The sequence below is a fragment of the Topomyia yanbarensis genome, chromosome 3 (genome assembly GCF_030247195.1).
Source record: "Topomyia yanbarensis strain Yona2022 chromosome 3, ASM3024719v1, whole genome shotgun sequence".
NCBI lineage: Eukaryota > Metazoa > Arthropoda > Insecta > Diptera > Culicidae > Topomyia > Topomyia yanbarensis.
The window spans coordinates 159,774,925-159,788,288 of record NC_080672.1 but is presented as its reverse complement, the minus strand read 5'-3'; the positions used below and the strand labels follow the sequence as shown (position 1 = coordinate 159,788,288).

Below are 13,364 nucleotides of genomic sequence, written 5' to 3'. Positions count from 1 at the left end.
AAAACAGGACACACCACATACCACAGTGTGGCCCGGTATAGAAGAGATTGTAGACCACAACGCCACTTTCTAATGGTTCGAAAAAGGTGGTTTCAAGTAGTTTTGATAAGTTTATTACATTATTGACATAGGAAAATATATGAAAAAAACTGTTTATTAGGGTGACTCAACAATTTTTTATTTTGTAGACCAAATAAGTTTTTTTTTTCAAATAATTCCGATGCGCTGACTTTGTTTTTGTTGACATTATAAAATCTTATAATGAAAATAAAATTGACTGTTGATTATTGTTGCGTTAAAAATAAAAATTTAGATATATTACAGTACAAAAAAATCATTGAAAAATTTCGCACTATTGCGGTCTTACGGGTCAGCTGGCCGGCTTTCCATTGTATTTCCTAATTGGTAGAAAACTAGAAAATTTCGTGATGTGGTATCTTTTATTTGCGAATTCTGAGAAATGCGTATCCTCAAGATAAAATTTTGACTTTAACGTGCTTTACAAATATTAAAAGCTGCGTTAAGTTACGATGTTTGGTTCATGTAGAAGAAAACCAATTCCGAAAAGACAAACCGTAGTTTGTTCCAAGTGGTCATTAATTATCCCGTCAATTTGACAAAATATTTTATGAGGACGAGTGAGTGTTATTCCCTATAACCAAATTCCTCCGTGCGCTCACTTGTTTAGCATTCTAATGCGTTCCATTCTATATCTTTGAAACCAGTTCGAACTCTCTTCTAAAATTATTAATTTATCTATCGTTTATCTATTGATAGATGCAATAAAAAACACGATTATTTTTCGATATTATAAGGTAGGCCTCCCCCTTAATGGCATATTCCCCTCCCTGCACCCCTTAGGCTCCGCATACCACTGCGTGTTGTTGCTGAAATAGGTTGGCTTATATCTTTTATGCTTATATCCTGCTCTGTAGGCTCTCAATGTAGGGGAGCGATTTGTTTGGTGGAAGCTGTGGGTGATATTGTGTTTTCGAGCATACCAAGTAAATTTTCCAAATTTTAAATACGTTGCGTTATTTAGGGTGATTTTCAATCTATTTGCCGAATGATTATATTTTTCGATAGCGTGTGAAAAGAGCTTTCAGTATCCGTATAGATATTACATCTATCCACATACAAAAGTTATTTTTTGAATAGTTTTTAATAAAATATGCGGTTGGGGTAAGTTGGCGGTGCTGCACGCGGGGCAAGTTGGCGGTACTATTTACAGTGCAAAAAAAGTCATCAAAAATTTTTATTTCTCGAATTCACTCCAAAGTATGAAAATCTTTTTCTTGTGTATCTCGTCAATGCAGGAGACATTTATTCCGGCCAGTCGCATAAAAAATTTCGAAAATTTGCTTTTGAATAGGGAGTACACTGATAATATAAATTCGTAAATACAATGAAATTGATCGTACAATACACGAATTCATTCGTCGTTTTCTGCAACGAAGTATTTTCGTGCATTCTAAATAGTAGGTTTCGTTCATTTCATGAAAAAGAATGGCCGCTTGGTCAACGAAATCATTCGTAAATTTTACACGTTTAATGTATACTGCACGAATGTTATCGTTGATAACGACATTATTTTTCGTGAATGAAACGAAATGTTTTGTTTATTTTAATAAACGTGTGTGTATATTACGAACGATTTCGTTTGTCGCACGAATTAATTTCGTTTATCTTAGAAAAGTGTTCGTATTTATTATCCTCTTATTGTTTTCAGTCGATCTTTTGGGATCGATATTTGACAACATAGATTTCTTTTTATTTAAAAAAATCGATGCGGCCAAATCGATTTTATTGTGGTACGAAGAAATGGCCGCTTGATGAACGAAAGCTTTCGTAAATTTTACTTATTTAGTTTACATTGCACGAATGTAATCGTTGATAACGACATTATTTTTCGTGAACGAAACGAAATGTTTCGTGTATTTTAATAAATGTTTATGTATATGATGAACGATTTCGTTGGTCGCATGATTTCGTTTCGTTCATCTTAGGAAAGTTTTCGTATTCATTAGCATATTATTTTTTCAATCGATATTTTAGGATCGATGTTTGACAACAACGATTCTTTCAACCAACTAGAAGGATCGATCTGGCAAAATCGATTTTAATTCAACCTGCTCCCTTCTATTGAGGACTAAAAAGATTGTGGTGTGAAGTAATGGCCGCTTGATGAACGAATGTTTTCGTGAATTTTACATATTTAGTGTACATTACATGAATGTTATTGTTGAAAACGGCATTATTTATCGGGAATGAAACGAAATGTTTCGTTTATTTTAATAAACAGTAGTGTAAATTACAAACGATTTCGTTGGTCGCACGAATTCATTTTGTACATCCTAGAAACGTTTTCGTATTATTAGCCTCTCATTGTTTTCAGTCAATCATTTGGGATCGATGTTTGACAACATCGATTTTTTTTTTATTTAAAAAAATCGATGCGGCCAAATCGATTTTACTGTGGTACGAAGAAATGGCCGCTTGATGAACGAAAATTTTCGTGAATTTTACTTATTTAGGTTACATTGTACGAATGTAATCGTTGATAACGACATTATTTTTCGTGAACGAAACGAAATGTTTCGTGTATTTTAATAAACGTTTATGTATATTACAAACGATTTCGTTTGTCGCGTTCGATGTTTTAGGATCAATGTTTGACAGCACCGATTTTTTATTAATTAAAAAGATCGATCTGTCAAATTCGACTCTATTTCAACCTGCTCATCATTATTGAGTACTAGAAAGATTGTGGTGTGAAGAAATGGACGCTTGATGAACAAAAGCTTTAGTAACTTTTACTTATCTAGTGTACATGGCACGAATGTTATCGTTGATAACGACATTATTTTTTGTGAATGAAATGAAATCATTCGTTTATTTCAATAAATGTTTGTGTATATTACGAACGACTTCGTTGGTCGCACGAATTCATTTCGTTCATCTTAGAAAAGTTTTCGTATTTATTGTCTTCTTATTTTTTCATTCGATCTTTTGGGATCGCTGTTTGACAACACCGATTTTTTTAGTTAAATAACAAATCTGGCAAAATCGATTTTATTGTGATATGAAGAAATGGTCGCTTGATGAACGAAAGTTTTCGTGAATTTTACTTATTTAGTGTATATTGCACGAATGTTTTCGTTGAAAACGACATTAATTTTCGTGAATGAAACGAAATGTTTTGTTTATTTTAATAAACGTCTATGTATATTACGAACAATCCCGTTGGTCGCACGAATTCATTTCGTTCATCTAAGAGAAGTTTTCGTATTTAATAGCATATTCTTTTGACATTGCTCCGGCAGAGAAAAACTCAAAATTATTCATACAAAACCATCGAGCAGTTTGCGATGGCTCAACTGAATCCGTACTGCTCCAGATTCTGGATCATCTAGAAGCGGAAGAGGTTTAGAAAATCTTCCTGAAACCGGCGGACACGGATACGGCTACTAAATAGTCAGACCGAGACCGTCGTGATCATCAACAATTATATGACGTATAGCAACAATGACTCCATATTGAAGCTCTGTTGACGTTGACGGTTCGACGAATGGTGCTCGTAAATATTATAAAGATATTCGTATATAGCACCGAAAAATTCGTTTGCCGAACGAAGCTGTTTCGTAATAAGCCAACGAAAGTCGTTTCGTGATTTTCACGAAAAACTCGTAATAAAAAATAAATGTGTTTCAATAGAACTACGAACGATGCATGAATATGTACGAAAAATTCGTATATTTTATGAAAATTATCTGTTCGAAACTAATGCATAGCAATTTACCAATATATTCCATCAGTGTACGCGTCAAAGTCAAAACCGGGGTATTGAAACTGAAATATAATAGCAAATGTCGGTTGATATACAGTTTTCTTGAAAAGACATTCAGAACGTTCCAAAAGGACCCATCAAGTAATTGAATCTTCATTTAATTGCTTAGTTTTTGGAGTACCCACACATACCGTCAACTTACCCCGGGGCCGGGGTAAGTTGGCGGGTTTTCTGCGTCACATATTTTTGTCTCTAAAAATGGAGACAATACATCAAACACTTAAAAAAAATCAGAGATGTTGCCAACAGTCTGCTCTTTCATGCCTCGGGTTCTATTTTGCAAGATTTCCCTACATCAAAGCGGTAAAAATTGAAAACTGAAAACACCGCCAACTAACCGCGGTTTCCCCTAACTCTGCAGAAGGATTTATCGTAGTGTAACGGAAAGCGTTAGGGGACAACACTTCAGTGCACCCCTGTGAAAGAACGATTTCAAAGCTTGTTATATACAAATAGCACATTTTTAGAAAGGTAATGATGAGTACTAATAGCTTCTGAAAAGACTTCATATATAGCGTGCTTCATTTTCGTGAAAAATAGAAAAACATTATTTTTACGTTAGGGGACAACGCAAAATGGTCAATTTTCGCCCACCTTTTATCCGGCGATCCATTCACTCAATAAATCTGCACCCAAAGATGAAATATTTGTACAATATGTAAACAATAAATTGGCATTTAAGATTACTCCAAATTAATTTTATTACAAATCTGCAGGTGTGGTACAGAAAAATAAATTCAATTATTCATTGACGACCGTCATAAAATTCTTTTAAAAAATTCTATATACCTATGATTTGGGAGCCTTAAACCTATACCAATATATTTCAGAACAACTTTTACTTATATTAGCAGATTTAATTCCATGGGGTAGGCGATACAAGTGCGTGGAATTTGTCTATATATGTTTCTTAAATTTTTTTTCTAAAACTATTTTTATAATTGTTTTGATCCCATCAGTTAATTTAAAAAGTTTGGTATAAAAAATCCTTTCCTCGTAGAAAATATTCCGTAAATCACAAATTTGCGTCAAATGATGTATTTTTTTTATCAAATTTTGTATGGACTTATCTACTCGAGTAATTACTTTTTTATAGAACTTATATATCATTCCATTTCTTATGAAGTAGTGAATAGATTTTACATGAATCGAAATATCGGTTATTTCTAAAATTTACACGAAATTGGGGAGACTTGACCAAGTGGCAATAAGCTGAATAAAGATACAAGATTTCCAATATTTACTATTCCGTGGTACTTACTGTTAATGCTAATCACATCACAAAAAATCCCACTTTAAATACCAGTCTATATCTTTATAGTACTAGTAAACAAAATTAGCAGTTATATGGTTATTTTCGTGATGTGGAACATGCAATGTAAGTAGTACACTTAATCCATAAAAGGAAATGCATTAAGAAAATCAATATTTATGAAAAGCAACTCTTTTATATTTTTACTGGTACCTAAGGATGTTGACAATATGGAAAAAAATATATTACTGCATGTTTTACACCATTATTGTTTGTTCCGATTTTTCAAAATTCTCTTGCTCAAGTCTCCTCAGGCCTTGGTCAAGTCTCCCTACAATGGGGAGACTTGACCTGAAAAAAGATCACTGAAAAACTTTCATAACTTTTGCAAAAGTATATTAAAAATTCTGAAAAAAAATCATGAACACGCATAATACTTTTGCACATCACATTTCAACGAGTTTTGAAGGATTTAAAACTTTTTTAGAGATTTACCAAGGTTTAATTGAAAACCTGGTCAAGCCTCCCCGTGTTTCCCTACACCATGGAAGTGATAAAAACGGGTCTTTACTTATTTATTATTCACTGTGTCCCTCATTAAGGGGGGGAGGCGTAAAAGGTTCCAGCGTAAAAAAATCAGTTTTTGTCAAATTATTTTAGAAAGATGGGTGAAGCGAATTGATCGAAACTTTTGTACATTATACTACATCATTTCAATAACATTCTGTAATTTTTTCATGCAAAAATATCAACTAGCGACTCGGTGACGAAGCTTTTTGTAGAACGTCTCTGGAAAAAAAACATGATTTGCGGTGATACCTGCCATTCTAAAACTACTTAACCGATTTCCTTTTTTTTCCTGAACTATATTACAAAAGCTTATTGCAACTTTCCCAAATAAGGTTGAGAAAATTATAAGGTATTCGAAAATCATTAATAGATTTTTAGGGCAGCGTGCACCCAATGCACTAACGCAAGTGACGGAAGATTACCAAAAAGTTTCGTGAAAAAAAAAATTCCAGTAATGATGATGAGTTTTCCTAACGGGTTTCCAAAGTTTTTTGTTCTTTGGCATGCAAATCAAAGATACTACTGGTTAGTCACTTTTAGTATAAGTCGATATCGAAGTAAAGTTTGAACTATGCACGCATGCACTTCAGAGGAAGCGTGATATCAAGAGCTGAAATTTCATTGCTTAGTTCTCAGTCGCGTTGAAAATTTGAGTAAACTCTATTGAGAGTATGAACTCCAAATCAAATTCAAATTTTTTTTTTTTGATTTTTTGGCCTAGCACAACATATATAATCGCTTTAGGAAAATTCAGTATTTCCTATACAATGCATTGACTGTAGACTAGAGTTGTATAAAAAAACATGCAAAGTGCGGAATTTCAAACCTTGCACATGAATATGATAGTTTGGGTTGCTAATAAGCTTCCCTGAAAATTTCAGCTCATTTGGTACACTGGAAGTGGTTCTGCAAATGGCTCAAAGTTTGTATGGAAAAAATTGACCAAATATATGGAGAAACGCATCAGTTTCACATTTTCAGACCTAGGTGGCGCTGTAATCGATTAATGTTTTTCGTGAGAAAAATTAAGAATTTTCTTGTAACAACAAATCGACACGTGAAGATTGCAAGTCAATCCAACAAAAACTGACAAAGTTATAAGCGCGCAAAGTTAAGGGTGTCATGTGCTGTAGTTGGGGTGGCTCTGTCGAAAGTGAAAAAGCGGCTTATGGTGAACGAACGATTTGCATGAGGTGGTTAACTACATGAATTTCAACTTTTAATAACACGAAATGCTGACCATTTGGAAGAGCAAAATCTTCGGCAAACTAGATCAGAATGTCAAGGGCTTTCCGATGAAGAACAGGCTAATGCAGAATTATCCCACCAGGTGGCGCTAGGGAGTAAGCAAATGACCTATAGTTAACTTATATATTGGGTCATATCTCATGATCCGAAATACCTAGCGGGGTGGACATTTCGACAAAGTAAATCATAAGATCCAGGGCTTTTCGACGGAACATATTTTAATTTAGAGTTCTTACACTGGGTGGCGCTAGAGTACCTGAGAATTTCCTATTCATTTGATATTGGGTCCTATCTCGTGAGTGGAAACACTTGACGGAATAAAGTCTTCGGCAAAGTAAACTATATAATCAAGGGCTTGCCAACGGAGAACAATTTTATTCGAAACTCTTCCCCTGGGGCGCTAACTCATATAAAAATGTCCTATTCTGTTTTCATTAGGTTATGCTAAGTGAAAAAAAAGCTAGAGCTTGCGTGTCTTCAGTAAATTTGTTCTACAACTTTATCGAAGACAGTCAAGCTCTATCTCGAACTGATGAAAAGTTCAATTTTAAAGCTTGATAGAAAATTAGAACCACCCTAGCTTTTTTGAACGAAAATAAGGGCGTTGCAAAGTAAAATAACTTTCCTGGACATTTTGTAAAGCTAAGTAAATACTTTTAACAAAAAGTTAAAATTCCTGCTAAATTTACATCCTGGATCACTGTGTAATGTACCGCAGAAGACTAAAGCGTTTACCACATGATCCTTCTTGGGAAGGGATTTATACGAAACACAAAGGTGAATAGGGTATTATTCGTTAAAATGGCGTGAATCCCTCACCCCCTCCTTGCCCCTTTGCCAACGGGTTGGACTCGCCTCGTCGCCTATGCACAAATTTAAATTTGTTATATTCATATTTAAAACTACAAGTTATATTTTAGTTGACGCGTTTAAAATATTTAGGTGAAAATAATCTGTTTTGATAAAAAGTTACCCCCGATAACGGTATGTTTATGCCATAGTATGTGCTCACAAGCAATTTGAATCGAATGACACTACATGTTGTTGTGTTAGAGACCGTTATTACCTAGACTAGCGATGATCACATTGGTTTATCACAGATAAGCACAATTGCTTTTGTGCCGCTGAATTGTCAGTCTATATAATCGTTGCTTGTCTAAGTAATAACGGTCTTCAACAACGGTTTGGGTGTCACCTGATATAAATCGACGACCAGCAGTATTTTGCGTGATGGCGTCTTGATAGTGTGAAATTTAAGTATAAAATGTCTTATCAACAATTAACGGACGAAACATTTCCGACAAGCCTCCTGATGGAGTTCGACATGTTGGACGACGAAATTCCCATCAGCCCACCAAGAATTCTTGAGGTGGATAAGACAAATACTGCTAATGGTTAGTATCAGTCAATCTTATTTTCAACCCACGATTTTCTACATAAGAAGTTTTCAAAACATTGATTCTCTTGCTGATTTATTTCATTCGTACAGAGATGCTGTCTTCGGAAGTCACCTCGCATACTTCTGGATCTAACACTTCTAGTGGAAACTACAGCTTTTCTACAGAAAATGAAAATGGCAGCGGCTCTAGCAGTTCGAGTAATCCCACAACCAAGTATCGGTCCTACACCAGTAAGCGTGCTACTACGACGAAAGATTCGAACAAAATAGCTACAAAGACGTCGACCAAATCCGCGAATCACCAGAAAAAATCCAAGTCGCTAGAGAACCTTGTAAACAAGACCGCTTTGCTTGTACAAAATAGCTCAACGAAAAATCCAAAGTATAGTCATGTGAAAAGTAAGGTAAAGCAGTTTATCGATGAGACGACCAAAAAACAAGATCGCAAACCATTTATACGTCACAAATCCATGCCGGAATGCAGCCCCGAGCATCCGCTGGAAGAGGTATATTGCATTCGATTGTGCATTTGACAAAGGTAGTTTATAAAGTTTATTGTATTTTAGTGTGATGAAATCGATCCAATAACCTACTCTGAGCTGAAAATTAGGCTTAAACAAAAAACCGAGGAGTTAAATAATTTGCAACGACATCTAATTTTTAATGAAGCGCAATTAGAGGATAATTTTTCCAAAATAGGTGATTTGAAACATAAGATTGAAGCAATGCGTTTGGAGAATTCTAGACGAGAAATGGAACGCCAACGTGAACGAGAACTGGAGAAGGAACGAGAAAGACAACTATTCTTGGAACCCTATTTACGATACAGCAATCCAACACTAAACAAAACTTTCGCCTCGATGAGCACGCAGACCAGTCCAGATACACTTATGGTGTTCAATATAAGTGCTTTGAATAGTGACGATGACGATAGTTTTGAAGGGTTGATGTCCGCGTCGGCTTCTTCAGGTCCAAACGTCAAACGTACACTTCAGTTTGCATTAGAGCAGGAGCAAAACGAACAGCATGAGAATAACACAAATGAAAACGTTAGTCCTGATTCGGCAACGCATCCCGAAAGATCGACAGATTACCCGCCTATGTTGCCGTCGTCTGATCTAGGCCAATCATCGCCAAGAGACGCAGAAAATCGTGCGCTATCAACACAAGATTATGTACAAGTTTGCAATGATTGTGCTAGCAGGAAAGAGAAAACAAAAAAGAAGAAAAACCGGCTGGCCAGTTTCTTCTGCATTAAAAAAAATAATGAATAAGCTTGTAATTTAATGTTTTTATCATCTTTGTACAACAGAATAATTAGCATAGCGACAGCTTACAAGACCTAACAATTATATTAATACATTTTAAGAATCATGATTTTTGTATGTGTAACTTGTGTTTGTTCTAATAAAATAATGTCATCTTGTTTGATTTTTAATTCTCATCAATGGAAACTAAAACATGTAGCTTAAAAAATTAACCTTCAAACAGGTAGCCGACATTTTCCTTCCGATCCTGAATCATTCTGGAAATTCAACACTGCTAAATTTCAATGTGATAAACAGTAACATTGGGAACACCGAGTTCAAGGTGTGTTTTGAATAGATCGAAATTAATCGAAGGCTTATCATTTTGAAACAGATTTACATCGCAGCATTATGAACAGCTTTACTGCTTTGCACATAGACTTCTGAATAACGCTGGGCGTCATGCACAGTCTTCCCAACTACTCATCAGGTACTTTACACAGGTTGTCTACCATTTAAAACCTGTGTAAAGTACGTACATTCCGCTAAGACCTCCGTTCGCGTATATATTGTACTAATCAGGTTTGCCACATGGAAATCTGTGTTTTTTCGTGAAAAATCTGAAAATCACAGGAGAAAAATCCTGTATCAAAAATCTGTATTCATAAGTTATCTAGAAACTTACCAAAAAAAACATTGTTTTGAAAATGAAAAATTAATTATGATAACCGATCACAAATATAACAATCAGATTCATTTTTCAGGAATTAGTAGCGTCTGGTTCAAATGGCATGTTCCCCATGTTGATCGGAGATTTATACCTTCATCATTTCCTGATGGGAAGGATTGGGGAAGTGGTAAGGTTAGGTGAAAGGAAAATAACGACACAGAACAATTAAAACATAGCATTCTGCACCACCGGAGGGATGCTGAACGATCTGCAGGTACTACAATAGCAGGAATCAAACTTTCAAACCCCGGAGGGATTTGGAATTTTTGGTTAAGCAGTGAGCGGATATATCAACACCCCCGAGGGGATATTGAGATAACAGAACGATAACACCCCCAAAGAGATATTGTCATTCAAATACGGCTAAAACTATAGCTATTTACCACACTAGGTTAGGAACAATAGCATATCTTTCAGTTTCAGCTCTCTGTACATAGGTTAATCTACGTATGGAGAACCAAAAATCAGGATACGCAATTGCATTACTACAGAGCAGTTGCATAGAAAATGATATGATGTTCCGTAATCGGATTCACAAAGATCACATGAATAATACTCAGCGCGCTGAATAGTAGCAATGTGATAATTGAGTTTGCAATGTTCAGTCTGTGCCCGGACTAGAATACTGCTGGTGTGCTTGGAAAAATGCAACGAATTCTTTGACATTTTCGGACTCACATCCGACAGAGAAGTCTTTGTATGAACACAACTTTGCAAGCTACGCCAATGGTTGGCATGTTCGGATGTAGCCCAAGAGCGAATCTTGTGCTTTATCCAACACACCAATAAATAATGAAATTTAAACGACATGTATATCAATACGAATGTAAACATACAAAGCTTGAATCAAAAATTTAATTGAACATTAAGTTGAATTTTATGCGCTCAATGGGAGCATCAAAAAGCAAATACATTAAAGTACATTGTCTACTTTTATCCCATTTAATGAAGCTGTAATTTTCAATCAACGTGTAAAATTATAGGAAAATTCGTTGAAAAAAGCACGATAAGCTGTGGTGGAACTTGATTGTATATTTATATTCATGCTCCAAATATGTGCATGAAAATAAATTTAAAATTACAAAATATTTTCGTCTGTGAACTTATCGACAGTGGTAGAACTGGTTCTGGACCAACGAAGTCGTCCGCCTATTCATTTCCAGTAATACCGGAATGACCGGGTATCCAAAAATGCTAAGTTTTTCGATTTGAGTTCGACATGCGGTTACTAATTTCGATCTCGAATCTGTGCTTTCAGGGCAGCCTGGCTGTCAGAGCAAAAATAGATTCTTTTACCACAAATTCCCTGTTGATGTGCTGATTGTACGCCACACAGAATCGACCCTCCAAAAAAGAGTCATCAGTATAACAAACTACGTATTCTTCAAGTTGTCGCTCCATCTAGCCAGACAGCCATTACTCGCGAAGAGGAATTCTCACATTGAAGGTTCTAAAAGGAAAACTACATGTGAGTGTATGGTCACTGGGAACAAGTGTATACTCATCCCAAGTAACCATTTGGGGCCACAATCTTGTGTGGCTAGGGGCACGATCTTTTGGGTTACTGTTCCAGAGCCCAGTAACCTTAAGACGATATGTACAAGAAAGTGCTTCTTGTTTCAGAAACACAAGTAGAAGGCACTTTAAGTAATGTATTTTTACACATGTTGAGCACTATAAGTAATATATTTTTTAATATGAGCTTTTAGCTCGAGTTCACCAAAAGAGGTTTGAAGTTTCTATGGTAATATATATGGAAGCTCGAAAATAAAAAATAAATAAAATAAAAAAATTCACAGTAACTCTGTATACCTCAAAAACTTTTGCCATATACCTTATTTTGTAACGAACAGCTTTGTTGAAGGTTGCATATTGATTGGAGGTTCCCGAACAAAGTTATTTAGCTTTGAAAACAGACCGATTTTTTTGAAATTGCCTATTTTAAGCATGTGCAAGAAAGAGAGGCAACACATGACTTTATATGAGAATATCTTTATACTGCAAAGTCGGATCAATTTGCAGTCTTCGGCAATGTTAATCCTTACATCTGAAGCTATATATCTGCAGATTATGGGATGCACAAGATGATACTAGTATTTTTTAACAATTTTATTGCTTCTCTTCCCGGTTTTTCATATATTTTACAATACAAACTTGAAAACTCTTGTGAGTGAACTAGAGTTTTCAGAAAAAGCTTATATTTGACAAATGGTATGCGAAACCAATTACCTTGTGATTTAACAGTGTTCTGAAAAAAAATATCAAAATTGTTGCCAGTCTAATATACATTTTTATTTGAATAATTCTATGTGTATTCTACTACATGGCGGTTATGTCTCTGACATTATCCACCCATCTTTTTCTTATTTTTGCACCTAGCTATTACACCAAAAATGAATTTTGGCGCGATGGAAGATTATGGCTTACCTTTTGTACAAAATCTGATAACCCTCCAAATGTACCACAAACTGCGTTCAAATGAGGATTTCTGGGATAATTTGAAGCAGAGAGTATATGCCAATAATTTTCGACCTAAAACTAACAAACATGGTAATCAAAATTAAGAAAGAAATTAAGAAAATGCCAACATCAATTTTTTCGATTCCTTTGTCCAAATTTTTATTCCCGCATACGTTAATAGAAATAGAATTTTTAAAGGGGGTGGGCGTAGCGTAGTTGGTAAGTCGATTTTCCTTGTACGTAGCGCACCTAGGTTCGAGTCCCGACCTCGCACATAGGGTTAGAAATTTTTCGTAAGAGATTTTTTTAACCCAAAGAGGCGAATGACCTTAAGGTTAAAACCTCTATTAACGAAATAAAAAAAAAAAGAATTTTTAAAAGTGGTGATATATCTGATATAGAAGTTTTGGAGATTTGTTCACAAAGACAAACATGGACCCTCATCATTGTAAATATTCAAGTGTTTTCGTAAGCCCATTCATTTTCCATGTTCTATAAACAGTCGTGATTCGCCGATTGATCACTTTTCAACTTGACTGCCTTTTAGTTGGACCAGTTGAACCATTGTCCAACTAAAAAGTATCCTTTAGAGAGTTTTTGACATCTGTCAG

The 13,364-nt window shown here is 35.2% G+C and overlaps 1 protein-coding gene across 1 annotated transcript; it reads left to right on the top strand.

Moving 5' to 3' along the window:
• Nucleotides 1–7,984: 7,984 nt before the first annotated feature.
• LOC131693039 (uncharacterized) lies at nucleotides 7,985–9,754 on the top strand. The gene is made up of 3 exons (XM_058980511.1): nucleotides 7,985–8,311; nucleotides 8,407–8,822; nucleotides 8,883–9,754. Exons 1-3 carry the CDS (start codon nucleotides 8,182–8,184, stop codon nucleotides 9,588–9,590), a joined length of 1,254 nt encoding a protein of 417 aa, XP_058836494.1. The 5' UTR covers nucleotides 7,985–8,181; the 3' UTR covers nucleotides 9,591–9,754.
• Nucleotides 9,755–13,364: the final 3,610 nt, after the last annotated feature.